We start from the raw sequence: 15024 nt of genomic DNA, 5'->3' as shown, positions 1-15024 counted from the left end.
GATGGTGTCCCCAGCCTCTGTTTGCCAGAAGGTGGGAATGGGCGACAGGATGGGTCACTTGATGTTCTATTCATTCCATCTGGGGCACCTGGGATTGGCCACTGTTGGAAGACAGGATACTGGGCTAGATGAACCTTTGGCTATGACCACATCAATTTAAATAAATAATAATTGGAGATATATCTATCTCCTAGAACTGGAAGGGACCTTGAAAGGTCATCAAGTCCAGCCCTCTGCCTTCACTAGCAGGACCAAGTATGATTTCTGCCCCAGATCCCTAACTGGCCCCTCAAGGATTGAACTCACAACCCTGGGTTTAGCAGGCCAATGCTCAAACCACTGAGCTATCCCTCCCCGCAATTTCTCACCCCAAGGCACTCAATGTCCTAAAATGTCTGCCTTATCCTTCTGTGTCTAAACTCATTATTTCATCTGCCAAAGGCCCAGGCCTCCCCCTTTAAATCAGTCACTACCGCCACCACCACTTCCCAGGTATCAGGAACAGACAAGCAGTTGGGTGAAGTTAATCTAGATGAAGCAGACTGAGTTGAATTACTAGTTACTTTTTTGCCTGGAAAATGTTGGCTGGTATCTCAAACAACTAAAGAACCCTCCAAAAACTGAAGTACAAAAAAAGGGACACAGAACAGTCAAGACAGAACACTTGTTTTTGTCAATTTTTTTTTAAATCCCAGCCCAGCTTCTACTAAGCCTGGACACTACTTACAACACTCCTAGAACTGTAGAAGAATGGAAACACAACAGGGAAAGGGGGGCAAGACAGCACAGTGGCCAGCTTCAGACACTCACATACATTAAGCCAGCAAAGACTGGAGTCAGCAAGGCCCAAGTGCCCCACTAACAGGAACAATCCCAAACATGAAGGTAGCACGTGAAATGTATTTACCTATTTAAACACAGGCAGCTGGTTAGGCTAGGATGGGGAAGATAACTGCTAATTCCTTGTACTACAAGGAAGGAATGAAGTAAAAAAAACCAAGCCCGTGGGCAGGTTTTTTGTTTTGTGAACCTCTGTCTCTGTGCTGCTGGTAACAGTGGTAAGTATAAAAAAATCAAAGAAAAATAATCTATTTATAGAACAAGTCAGTAGTCTGAGACATTTAGAAAAAAGTAAAAACAAGTCCTTTTTAAAAAATGGATTTACTAAAACAACTGTCACCCAGGATTACTCCACGCCCTCTGTCCACCGGCAAAGCCAGGGGCAACTTCCAACAGGATCTGCTGCTGATTGTAGGCAAAGCCAGCAGGGAGGGGATCTGCGCTGTGATCAGTATCTGCAGACTGCTTGTTGGTATCGCTCAAGGCCATGCCTGTAGCCTCGTGATACTGGAAATACTTGTGAATGGAAGTTTTCATAGAAGCACATGTCAAGGTAACCCGTGAGGTAAGTGGGCTGTCCTCGTTCCTCCCCATCCCTAGGCACAGATCACCCTGCTATATCTCTCCACCAGCTCCAGCCTGTGTCAAACAACTGTAATATACAGGAGCAGGGAACATTAACAATGCCTAGAACAGGAGAGATGACCCCTGTAGAGAGGGAAAGTGCTCTTTGCTTTCCAAGCTCTGGCACAGATTTACATCTTAACTGATGCTTTGTGGCCCTCCTCAGGATGGGGAGATTGACTTTCCCCGTCAGGGAAATATACATGGTTGGGAAGGGCGGGGCGGGGCTGGGTGTCTTTTTGGTAAACAGAACCAGTGCTGACTTCTGAGACCTTGAGCTCCTTTGTCCTCTAACTACAAAACAGACACTAAGAGCTATTCAGCCACCCCCTTCCATCCCTATAATGTAGTGTGAGCTGCCTGGCCATTGAGGCAGGTTCATTATTCCCATACATTTCCCTGTTGGCTCAGTTGGTATGGAGAGACCACTGGGCTAAAGATAACTTCCAAATCTCTGCATGGACAATACGACTCCATGGGACAACCTGGTAGGGCTGAGAGCTCCAGCTAATGGCCACCAATTCCAGGCCAACCCCACTTCCCGTTTCACAGATGCTCTTTTAACACACCCAAGTGTCTAATCTAACAGCTCCAAGTCTGCTCAGTCTCTGAAGGCAGCATCCACACTCAGCTGGGAACACTTTCATTTAAAATATTGGCTGGAACTCCCACAGAGATGGCGTCTGCATTGATGGTTTGGAACCACTGTGCCTCTGACATCCCCGTTGTACAGAGGAAGCCAGCAACAGGGGACCATCTCTGCTGCAGGGCTGTACATCCTTGGTAATGAGGCTGAGTGGCTACATTAACTTCAAACACCCTCTTTCAATAGGGTCTCGGTGGTCCGTTTTCCCCAAGTCCCAGAGAAACTGAGTAGCTGCTAACTTGTCTCCTTGAGATCTTCCATTGGTAACTTGTAGCTCAGTAAGAACGGGGGAGGTGGTACATGAGCTGGGCTACTTGGGCCCTGCATTGGTTTCTTTGCGCAGTTCATACAGATGTAATCCTCATTCTCTGCCATTTCTGGAGAGACGCCAACACAAACTTGATGAAACCACTCGTCACAGCCACCATCACACTGCACCCAATCTACCTGCAAGAGACAAGATCAACAATACATGAAGAACACAAGAGGGAGAAAGATGTCAGATTCAACTCTCCAGACCAGTGTCAGAAAATAAGCCTGGGACTCTGCTTGGGTAAACAGTCAATGGCAGCTAAAGTCATTACAGTTCTTTGCTAGGACCAAACCAAGGAAGATAGTTAGACAAACTTGGCATTGCCTTCTACAGCTGCATCACTTCACACTCAACCAGTTCTGAAGATGCAGAAGCTGCACGGTTTCAGTGTGGCCTATAGTTTAGGTATGATTTCAGTACAGTTGAGTAGTATCAATAGACCCTGATAAAGGATCACATCCTATAACGTGATGACTCTCTTCTTAGTCAGATGTGGGGAATTTTATAAATTCAACTTGTCCAAAGCTACTTGCACAATACCCAGCCTAAACATTCAGGAATGTTCCTCCAAGATAATCTGTTGTATTTATGTCAATATCTCCTTAAGTACCCAAGAAAGCAGAAACACACAAGTTTAGTCAGTTGCACAGGGCAAACAAAGAGCACTAGTAACACACGCAAAGGGAATGAATTAGCACTATCCTGATTCCTAAGGATCAATTACAATGAAAATGTTGGGGTGAAAACGCCTTTTGAAATCCAGGAAAGCCTAGAATACATGTTACCAGAGGGCAAGGACATGTGACCAGCCCTTGGGAAAGAGCAACGACAGTGCCTATATGGTGACCACTTTTCAGACATAAATAATGTATTATTTTCTTTTTTTGCTGTAAGTATTCTCCCTCCCAGCAGAATCCAACACAGATTACTGACAGTTTCTCATTTAAAACATACTAATTTACCCATTACTCTACTCTCCCCTTCTTCAATCCCACCCCCCTTCTCTCCCCTCCAGGTCACCTCCATGAATTTCAGTCCAGCTGCCTTCATCTAAATAGACAGAGAGGATGGTACCAACTGGGACTCAATGTGCCTCCTGAGAAATGCATAAATCATAACTTATTATCTACCAAACCTCTGTCTACTACAAAGACCCAGTTCTTCTCCTATCCTAGGCCAGGATACTATCAGTGCCATTCCAGACTCCCTACTTCAACTACCTGATCACTTTACACCATGAGGTGTTTTCTGATTTTTATTTTGAAAAATGGAAATTAAGCTCCACTTCTGTCTCCCCTGGTGAATCTTCAGCATAACACACGCTCAAACATAATTTGTCAAAGCCACTATTTGCCTCAACTTTTCTGAACAAAAGCACCTCCTTGCTTTACCTGATCCTCCCTCACTCGTGACCATGCTCCCTAGCCTCCGCAATACTCTGGAATAAGAGGGTTTCACTTACCTCTTTACCTAGACCATCCTCCCTTTGATTTTCCAAGTACTAAAACTGTTCGGTTTGTCTCCTCGACTATGTAAGTTTTCAGAACTATCAGTCACTCTTCCCTGAGGACCTTCAGCAAGGAGCCAATGACATTCACTTGGTACAAAAAGAAACTAACGGCTTTGCTGTTCCCTCATCCTTTCGCTAGAGCTCATTTCGAAGTATTTCTTTTCTCCCTCCTAGACTTTTCATTGCTGGATTCAACCATTAATAATTTTGATCCAGCTGATCAAGCAAAATGTACCATCTACCAGTTAAGTTTGACATTAAAGCTTAACTCCAAATAATGAAGCCCTTTCCTAGGGGAAAAACCTTTGTCCCATGACTATCTTCTATCATTCCCGCTAACATAGTCCTACCTTCGCTTCCAGGCCCAAGCTGGACAACCAATCCTCTTTGACTTGATCTAAGTTTTCTTTGTTCTCACACTGCACAGGCAGTAATAGGCAGACTTGCAATCTGAGGAACCCTGCCAGAATTCATCCCCCCTTCCTTTGACCCTGTCTCAGGTGACATCCTTACTCACTACCAATTGCAATCTTCTCCTTACCGTTTTCTTAAATTTTTACTCTTAGACCCGGGAGGGCAGGGGTCTCGAATGTGGCTGTTAGGCTAGTCTCACTCCAGGAAACAGAAGAACATTACTCCCCTCTTCCTGGTTCCACCAACTTACTCTGCATATCAGGATCTATTTCGAACTGCTCCTTAGTATTCCAAACACTTCATGGAGTTGGTCTACCCTAACTGAGCTCAGATCTATTTATCTGGCTACTTTCTCACTCTGGACTTTCTGATCTCCCTCAATTTCTGTCCACAATTAGGGAGCTTATTCACTGGTGCTATCTTATTTAGCTGAAATTCTTCCCTGCCTCCCCTCAGCTACCAAGTCACTTATTTAATTTTGCCTTAAATCCTTCCCTTATTCTTTTATCTCATGTTCTTCCTCCCCCAACACCTAATGCAAGTAGAAAACTGCAATAGCACATGAAGGAGGCTGTTAGAAGTGGGTATATACTTCAACAGCCTCATGGAGTCTTTTGACACACTGAACCTAAATTCTACAACAAATCCCTCAATTTCTGCAGCACACTGAATTTTTTGCAGCAGCTTCATGTAAATGCCAAAATAGACATTTTAATTCAATTAAATACAAAAATGAATAATACAACATTGCAGAGATTTACATCAGGAAGATGATTTTTGCAACCATAAAGACTAAAGTCTTAAATGAAAGTTTAGATTCTGTGGCCAAATTCTGTAGCTGTGTGGATTCTGCAGCAGAAGAATTTCAGAAAACAAAGGAACCTAATTATTGCATTTGGCCAAGACAGGCCCATCTAAACTTAGCTGCACTACTGCTTCCAATAACCTTAGACCATGTAACAGTCCAAAACTACTGAACTGGTAGCCAGTGGCTGACAAAGTTACCTGACATACTTACAACTCTGATGTTGCCGTACATTTAAGGGAAAAACACCCTCAACTTTTAGAGGAATTTGCTGTAGAACAAAAACAAATCTGTTCAAGAGAAACAAAAGTAAATCAAAACTATTTTAAAAGCCCTTAGGCACCAGCAGGTCAACCATTTTCTGAGTAAAAGCAGATTTTAATTTGAATGTGATAAGAAGAAACTGGAATCAGAAGATTAAGGAACTGCTGTATTAATAAAAAACAACTTACTGGTACATTTATCAAAGCTATTAACTGCTGGAACTCTGCTTATAGGATCACATGAAACTGAACTCAAGATATACTAGAAAATAATTGAAATTGTAATGTTTTTGAAGCAAAGCAACAATTAACTATCAAAACTAACTGAAGGTTTTACTTAAGTTCATAATCAAACTATAGCTTTATCAGTTGAGAAGTTAATGCCTGCAGTTCCAGGAATTTACTCCCGGGGGAATTCTGTGCCGAAAAAAACGGTGACCCACCTTTTAGCAACTGTTGTTCTTCGAGATGTGTTGTTCATGTCCATTCAAAGTAGGTGTGCACGCGCTGCGTGCACGCCAGCCGGAAGATTTTCCCTAGCAGCATCCGTAGAGTCGGCCCGGGAGCCCCCTGGAGTGGCGCCACCACGGCACCCTATAAAGGGGCTCGCTGAGCCTCCACCCCCTCAGTTCCTTCTTGCCAGCACTCCGACAGAGGGGCAGGAGGGTGCGTGTTGGAATGGACATGAACAACACATCTTGAAGAACAACAGTTACTAAAAGGTGGGTAACCGTTTTTTCTTCGAGTGGTTGTTCATGTCCATTCAAAGTAGGTCGCTCACAAGCCTAACCTTAGGAGGTGGGATCAGAGATCACTGCTGACTGGAGAACTGCACTCCCGAAGGCTGCGTCATCCCTTGCCTGGTGTGTGATGGCGTAGTGAGACAAGAACGTGTGGATGGAGGACCACGTGGCTGCTCTACAAATCTCCTGAGTCGGAACCTGAGCCAGGAACGCCACAGAGGAGGCCTGCGCCCTAGTGGAGTGGGCCGTGACCGGAGGGACTGGGGTCTTAGCTATATGGTAGCATTCCCGGATGCAGGTCGCGATCCACAAAGAGATTCGCTGAGAGGAGATCGGGATCCCCTTCATCCTTTCCGCCACTGCGACGAAGAGCTGGGTCGAGTGTCTGAACGGCTTGGTACGCTCTATGTAAAAAGCCAAGGCCCTGCGGACATCCAGGGAACGTAGCCTCCGTTCTTCACTGGACGAGTGTGGTTTCGGATAAAACACCGGGAGAAAGATATCTTGGCCCATGTGGAACTGTGAAACAACCTTGGGTAGGAAAGCCAGATGAGGTCTAAGTTGGACCTTGTCCTTGTAGAAGACTGTGTATGGGGGCACAGATGTTAACGCTCGAAGCTCTGACACCCTTCTGGCCGAGGTGATCGCCACAAGGAAGGCGGTCTTGTACGACAGGTACAGCAGGGAGCACGAAGCCAGAGGCTCAAAGGGAGGCCCTGAAAGGGCAGAGAGGACCAGGTTCAGGTCCCAAGCAGGGGTCGGCTGACACACATGTGGGAAGAGCCTGTCCATACCCTTCAGGAAATGCCCAACCAGCGGGTTCACAAACACCGAGGCACCCCCCTCTCCCGGATGAAAAGCAGATATGGTCACCAAATGAACCAAATGCCCCTGAGCTCCCGCGGGACTTCCTCCACCGCCCCTGCCTCTGTGAGGGACTTCACTTCTTGAATTAGAAGTTGCTCGTGAGATGGGTCCCTGAAGAGGGACAGGGAAGGGGGTTGGTGGAGTGGAAGGGAGGAGAACTGGATGGAATATCCCCTCTCTATCGTGCAGAGGAACCATCTGTCCGACGTGATTCGGGACCAGGTACGGTAGAAGTGGGACAGACATGACCCAAAGGTAAGGGTGGAAGGATCCAGAGTCTCGACTGGTAGGTCGCCCTCGACTGTACCATGGTCTAGGCCCTGATGGTGGTCTCGACTGACCAGACGCCTGGCCGGAGGGGTGGCGTTGGTGACACCTCCTACCATTTCTGCTCCGCCTGCACCCCAGCTCCTGGTGAGTCTTTGGCTGGTATGGGTGAGGGGTTGCCTGTGGCCTAAATTGTCTGTGCTGGGTCACAGGGGTATGCAAGCCCAGCAAGCAAAGCGTGGCCCTCGAGTCCTTTAAGCTATGCAGACGTTTGTCCGTTTTCTCCGAAAGGAGGAGGTCTTGAATTGTCTGCTGGACCTCATAGGGCAGGCCCAAGACCTGGAGCCAGGCTCCCCGCCACATAACCAGGCCCATGGCCAGGGTGCGCAAGGCTGAGTCTGCCGCATCTAGGACGGCCTGGAGAGAGGCTCGGGAGATCAGTTTGTCCTCCTCCACTAGGGCCGAGAATTCTGACCTTGAGTCCTGGGGGAGGAGCTCCGCAAACTTCAATATGGCCGAACATGTGTTGTGACCATATCAGCTTACTATTGCCTGCTGGTTGGCAATGTGGAGTTGTAGACCTCCCGTGGAGTACACCTGTCTACCAAAGAGCTCAAGTCTTTTCGTGTCCCTGCTCTTTGGAATTGACCCCTGAAGCCCTTGACGCTCCTGCTGGTTGGCCGAGCCTACTACCAGGGAGTCCAGGGAAGGATGGGTGTATAAGTGTTCATGCCTTTTAGAGGGGATGAAGTGGCGCCGCTCCGTCCTCTTGGGAGTAGGGGCCAGTGAGGCTGCTGTTTTCCATAGGGTGCGGGACAGCCACCCTGGATGGCCCTGAGGGAGCCAGGATGTCCACTACAGGGTCCGCATCCACCTCAATTTCCTCTGCTTGGATTGCAAGGCTCTGACCCGCTCGCCGAAGCAATTGTTGGAGGATTCGAGTGTCCTCTAGGGCCAGCGCCGCAGCCATGTCCGAGACTGCCTTGTCCGGGGAGGATGACAAGGAGATTACATGGAGAGGCCCTTCCTCCGGTGCATGCTGCCCCTTAGGGTCCTGCAGCACACGGTATTGAGGTTGCAGTGCCGGTTCCAAGTCTAAATGCGGCACCGTGACCAGTACCGGGGTTGCCAATGAGCGGCTTGGCGTATCATGCGGTGCTGGCGGAGCTGCCGGTGCCGCTGCCCAGCTAGGGGGTGCTGAACTTGACAATGGCACAACTCTGCCCAGCGACGGTGCCGGTGGAGGAGGCAGCTGTGCTGGGGCCACCAACGTCGAGGACACCGAGGCCAACCGTGATCGAGGACCAAACACCTGGCCTACCAACTGATGGTAGGCCCAGGCAGTCCAAAACGGCCACTGCGAGGGCAGCTGCCATTGTTGCTGCCACTACAGGTAACGTTGGTGGCTTGCCCCCAAAACCGATCTTCTGCTCCGCGACCGGATGGAGCGATAGGAGTCTGCCTCTCAGTCTGAGGTCTCTGGGTATGAGGACCTGGGGGGAGCAGCACCCGGTGCCAATGGAGAGTGGTGCGGAGGCGGCAGGGAGCCTCTCATCTGGCCTGGTGCCGCCTTCACGGTGCAGTGCGGGGAGGGAGGCGACAGCATGACCGGCTTGCCCCTAGATTGCACTGGGGGACGGACCACAGTAGGCAACTCCCTATAATGTGGGGAGGCCGGCGCCAGGAGACCCATTAGATCTGAGGCCGCCTTGAACGCCTCCGGCGTCGACGGGGAGCGTATGTCTCCGCTCAGGTCCGGGGACTTAGGCTAGTCTGGACTCAACCGCCCTCTCCACGGTGCGGGAGTCAACAGAACCGCCGAGGGCTGTAGCCCAGCCTGTCCGCTTGCAGCCACGGATGGCGTCGGCCTCAGATCCTGGTGGGGTGACGGATCCCTCACCGGCTTCCTTCTCTTGGCGGGCACCGGCGAAGGTTAGTGGTGCCGCACTGAGGCCGACTTCCTGTGACCCGACTCCGTCCAGTGCCGGGTTTTTGACGACTTGGGCTGGGCCCTAAGTCCTGATGCCAGTGCTGGGACGCTCCACACCGAGGATGACGTGCTGGGCACCGCCTCAGCCGGTTCCAGGTCCGAAGGGCCGCCTCTATCAGGAGGACTCTAAGTCTTTGAGCCCTGTCCTTAAGAGTTCGCGGGCGGAAGCCTCTACAGATAGAGCACCAGTCTTTTTGGTGGCTCTCTCTGAGGCACCTTAAACAAGCAGGTCACTCTTGGGCATGAATTTCCCGCAGTCCTTGCAGAGTTTGAACCCGGGGGACCCGGGCATGCCCGACGAGAACAAAGACTCGGGTGGGGGGGGGACCCCCCAACTACAAAGAACTATATACAAAGATCTACTTAACTAACTATAATGTAACTGAATACACGGACTAAACAGTAAGGATAGGACATTGCCAACTTGCTATGCGCAAGAGAAGTTCCAGCTAGCTGTCACCGGCAGTAAGAAGGAACTGAGGGGGTGGAGGGTCGGCGGGCCCCTTTATATGGCATCATGGTGACACCACTCCAGGGGGCGCCCGGGCCGACCTTATGGACGCTGCTAGGAAAAATCTTGCGGCTGGCGTGCACCCAGCGCGCGCACTCCTACTCTGAATGGACATGAACAACCACTCGAGGAATTTAAAATTCTGCAAATTTTATTTGTCAAAATAATGCAATATAATCAAGCTGGTTTCAATTATTTAGGTAATTTATTTAAACTACAATACAATGGATGGAGAATGGGAGTGGGGAGCACTAGAGGAAATCACCAAATCCCCTTGCCTAATAGTAATGTATCTAGGTTTGACTCTATTTCTAGTTATTAATCAACAAATATGTGCAGCCACATGCTCAGTGTTACATCATAGGCAACCGGAGAGCAAATGTTGGCTGGGGAATCAAACTCAGAATTTATATTGGCTACTGACCATATCCAGAAAGGTCAGTAGCAAATAGTTCATGGTGCACATTTTGTTAAGAAATTTTTTCAGTCCAAAAATATAGACCAGTTCTAATCACTGAAGCACTGTACTGTTCTTTAAACCACTCTGGCAATGTAAAGGAGCCTTAAAATTTTTACACCTGTTTTATACTCTTGGGGGAATTCACTAAGACAATGGGAACAATTCACTAAGTGGGCAGGCTGCTACATTCTGCCCTTCCTGAAGAGACAGCCTGCACCACACCTATTTCCTCAGATACACCCTGAAGCCCTGCCCCTCCAGGCCGACCATGTTGCAATAGTGAGCTAGAGGGACAGAGTGTTTCTCTCTCTCTCTCACACACCGCTGGTAGTGATTTACATATTTATTGGCTACTCTGGGCACCTGAACAGACCTGTCTGTGCTGCTGGGAAGGGACATGTAACTGCTCTTGTGGCTTCCCTTTGCTGCCCTGTCAGAAGTAATTTTTCTGCACGAAAGCAAAGTAATCTGTGGAGAACATGAATTCTGCACACATGCAGTGACACCAAATTCCCCCAAGAGTAAGGAATTATAGTCCAGTGTTGGTCATCTTCTATGCATAGGGCTAAAACACTTTTTTAAGTTTTATTTTGTATACATACATATACAAAAACATGTCTGTCTATCCTCCAGAAAATAACAATTCTAAGGAATGTTCGGACTAGCTTAAGAATGCTACACATAATGCTAAGAATATGCTTGTTAGTATAGCTTATATCAAGTTGATTTAAATGAATACGTACTTTATCAGAACGTAAACTCAGAGACACTACTCCTTTGCTAGGAACCTCACTTCCAGTCAAAATGTACTAATTCTGCAATATCATTTATAAGATAGATGGGAAAGAATTAGATATCATCAGTGGAGGATTTTTCTCTACAGTATACTATTTTCTAGCATTTTGTTCAGTTTATAGTTTTGTTTTGTTTTTTAAAGTTCCAAGTAATTAGCTTTTACCACTTCAATCAGGACACTAACTCCACAACCCCTGTCTCAAAATCATATTCATGCAGTCGCGTGTACCCTTACTGAATTCCACAACAACAATTTCACAGCTTCTATTAGGGTTTTCTTGTGGAAAAATTCATTTTATCTAAAAAAAATAGTTTGAATGAAGTTTGATCACCTCCATCAGTTACTCTGAGCCAAAATCAGCTGCTTAGGAGAGCCAAGACCACAACTGGAAATGACCACGGAAGGTAATCCGATCAGTTCCCAAACCACTGTAGATTTACCTTGGACAAGAAAATGGGGCAGTACAGCCTGCATTTCATTCAACCCACTGCCTCATGGCTCACAGGATTTATTTAAGAGCTTTGGACAATTAATTTTCATTTATGGGACTGCATGTCCTTTTTAGACTTTCGTTCAGAAACAGACCAGGACCAGGAAACAATTCTAGCTAAAACACAGAACTAACTCCTGGGGGTCAAGTCAGCATGTCTTCCACATTATCAGCAACAAAGGATCTAGAACAATAGTGGGCAACCTGCGGCTTGTGGGTGGCATAAACTTTTCCATTCAGATGGAAGAATTACTCACCAATTCTATCTCCCCACTCACCCTACTCAAACAGCTTGAGGCAATATAGAGAATGTTGGGTTTAGTTCATAGTCGCTATGCAGCATGCTGATGCTCAGAATTCAATTCCTCGGGCTTGGAGCAGATGGCAGGTTCGTATTCTATGAGCTTCTTTGGCCTGACTGCTCAATATTCTAGAAGTCACACTTGCCTACTAGCCTTCATTATGTTTAGCATATTAACTACATCCCTCACTGCTGCTCAAAGTTTGTTAACCTTAAATAACTCTTAAAGGGGTTTTCATTACCCTCCACCAGTTGCTTAAGGCAAAACTAAATTAGGACTCACCTTATCCTTGCAGGGCCTTTGGCAGTTCTGTGCAGCGCACACAGCATTCTCATCATCAGACTCCTCAGCTCCTGACCAATCATACTTAGACGGGATATCCAGCACCTTTTTCTCTCTTTTTTTCTCTGTGCTCTCCTTTGCCAGCTCCACTTTTGCTGCAGCTGCCTTCTCTCTCTTTTTCTTCCGCTCCTCTTCTTTGGCCAGCTTCTTGGCCAACTTATTCAACTCCTTTGTCTTGTCCAAGGTCAGTTTCAACTTTTTCTTTTTGGGTTTCTCTAGTTTCTTCAGCTCTTTAGATTTCTGCTTCACTTCTCCAAAGAACTGCTCTACTCTCTCCAGTTTCCGCTTCCGTTTCCGCTCAGAAGAATCTCTCGCTCTCATTTTGAATGGTTTCTCATCCAGGCTGTCATCCTTCGTAAAAAGGAGGAGAGATTTTATATATATATCTCAAGAGAATTCCACATGCTACATTCCCATGGTCTGCTGGAGACATCCTCCCACCTTCACCTCCCATTATCCACGTTTTGGGTGCAGAAAGGACCCTGCCTGACCACCTGGCAGGACAGCAGAGTCTGAACAAAGGGGATTCTTTCCTAGCTTTCAGCTTGCCAGAGTAAAGTAATGAATGAAATCAGATTCAACTGTGTAAGAAGAGAAAGTGTTAAGAATCAATGATGGCCTATGGAAAAGCAAAACAAACTAAGAGAAAGGATTTTGAATAAGCAGTTGCTATACTTTGTTGACTTACATAAAAGATATTTGTAGGAAGATGAATCATTTATTCCTTAAGCGTTTGTCTGTTCTTGCTTATTCCCAATCCTAGCTGATCTTGCTTCTGATAATTATTTGTACCAAAACTCTTATTACATAATCACATACTGTTTTTCTTCCTCACAACGCCAGCCTCATTCATTTCACACGTTGGACAAAGAATGAGTCACAGTTGTGTGAAATGGTCTTAGGTCCACTCCAGAGCCCCTTGCCTCATTCATTCCAGAAGTTGCATAGTGTGTATGAATAAGTTATGCATCTTCTGGGAGAGAAAGCAAGCACTCGTGGTTAAACTGAATTGGAACTCAGGATACCTATAGGCTTTCTAAGGGACCTCAGGCAGGTCACTTAATCTTTCTGCCTTTTCTGCATCTGTAAAATGGGGAATAATGAGGATTTCTGACTTCATGTAGATGTGGAGGATAAAATTATTTAAGGTGCATTGATGAGCTCCAGACAACTTTATAGAATAGAGAATTCCTTATTCACTTCAAGTTTTCAATAGTATGCATTAAATGAGGAATGGGGTTACATACTGAACAACGAGGATAGAAATAAATATTGAATAGCTGCCTCATTCCCTGAGCACATCTATCTTATATGCTAAGTAAGGTATGGTTCTTGAAGGAAAACATAGTATGTCATCTAATAAGAATGTAGTGTAATGCCTGCACACAAAAGGGCAGAGTTAAGGTTGTGTGTGCAGCCATAAATTTATTACCATTTGTATTATCATAGCACCCAGGAAGCTGTCATGGATGAAGTCCCCATTGAGCTAGGTGCTGTACAAGGAGAAAGAGTCCGTGCTCCCAAAGAGCTTCCTTAATCATTTTCTGACTTGAGTGCTTTGCTCTGTAACCTTAATATTCCTTTAATATTGTTTTAATGTGGAATGATTTTGAAAAAATGGCCTGAGTGCCAGGAAATGGCTGCCATTGCACCTCCAAGCAAAGTAATTTGTTCGGCAGACACAGCCTATAGCTGTCTAAAGCAGATGAGTTTTAGGTTAACCTTTGGGAAAGCTTGTTTTGGCCAAAACAACTAATTTTAAATGGAAAATCTTTATATGCTCATTTAGTTTGCATAGGTTCTAGCTGAAGGAGTTTTAAAATGGAAATTTGTAGTGAATTTGTTTTAGGCTCAATAACTGCATGGGAAGTTTGATAATAAATAAAGGCACTCTCGCTTTACAAATGATTTGAGGCATGCAGTTAGTCTCTGTCAACATAACTAGGTTTTTAGTACATGGTTTGACTGCAAATGCAAGGCTCCTGTACTCATGCAAAGGAAATGGTTTATTTTGTGACTCCTTTGGATGTAAATAAAGGGCTTGGTGCTAAAGATGTTAACTGTAATGGCAATGGTTGCCTGTTTTTTCCCCCCACCAACCCTTACCTCTGATCTGAATCAGACCTTTACATTGTTCTAAAGAGACACTGGTGCCACCTGTGGCACTTAGAATGTATTTCAATTTAGAATCAGTTCTAGATATGCATCCTGTATTTCTCTCTACCCTTAAGGCATCTTCTTGAAAAAAAGACCTGTTTTTAGAATTCATCACTTGTTGTTTTGTATTTCTCACCTTAAGTAACAATTGGTTCTGCAATACATATGCAAATAGGAGCAGGAGTTTAAGTTGCACAGTTTTTTCTTCTCGTTTCCCCCCCCCCAAAAAAAATTTTTTAATGTGAAAAAGCATGTGTATATACACAATTTCCTTTCCAACCAGTAAAATATTGCACACCTGTAATAAGTGGATACAAAGCTAGACAGTAGGGGCAAGAGTTACTTATTTTGAAATAATTGTCTTCCCACTGTCCTTTTCAGCTGAACCATTCATTCATGACTTCTGAATGCTTTGCTCTGCAATTTTAATTTTATGGTTCGGTGTATGGAATTCCCTAGTTTTTTAGGCAGGTTTTTTTAATAAAAGAAATTCCACTAACTTCTAGACAGAAGTGGAATGTTTTTTACTGTACATTAAGCACAATCAATGAGGCAGGAGTTCTTGCTATAGCATATGGAAAATGACAAGGTGTCTCTGAAAAGACCTGCTGTCAGATGCCCCCCTCGAAGGAATGCTGAGCTGAAAAGAATGATGGAAGAACTTACAAGGGCTAATTAATTATT

The 15024-nt window shown here is 45.9% G+C and overlaps 1 protein-coding gene across 2 annotated transcripts in view; it reads right to left on the bottom strand.

The window, feature by feature from the left end:
- Positions 1–664: 664 nt before the first annotated feature.
- The window catches only part of KDM5A (lysine demethylase 5A), an 84236-nt gene continuing 69876 nt past the window's right edge, over positions 665–15024 (bottom strand). For both annotated transcript variants that reach the window (XM_030543128.1, XM_030543122.1), the window contains 2 exons: positions 12124–12534; positions 665–2557 (listed from right to left, as the gene is read on the bottom strand). In XM_030543128.1, the coding sequence (XP_030398988.1) occupies positions 2345–2557; positions 12124–12534 (624 nt within the window). In that variant the 3' untranslated portion in view covers positions 665–2344. The remainder of the gene's footprint in view (positions 2558–12123; positions 12535–15024) is intronic.

This window comes from Gopherus evgoodei, chromosome 1 (genome assembly GCF_007399415.2).
Source record: "Gopherus evgoodei ecotype Sinaloan lineage chromosome 1, rGopEvg1_v1.p, whole genome shotgun sequence".
NCBI classification, from domain to species: domain Eukaryota; kingdom Metazoa; phylum Chordata; order Testudines; family Testudinidae; genus Gopherus; species Gopherus evgoodei.
The sequence above is the reverse complement of the archived record's forward strand: the minus strand, read 5'-3'. Positions and strand labels throughout refer to the sequence as shown.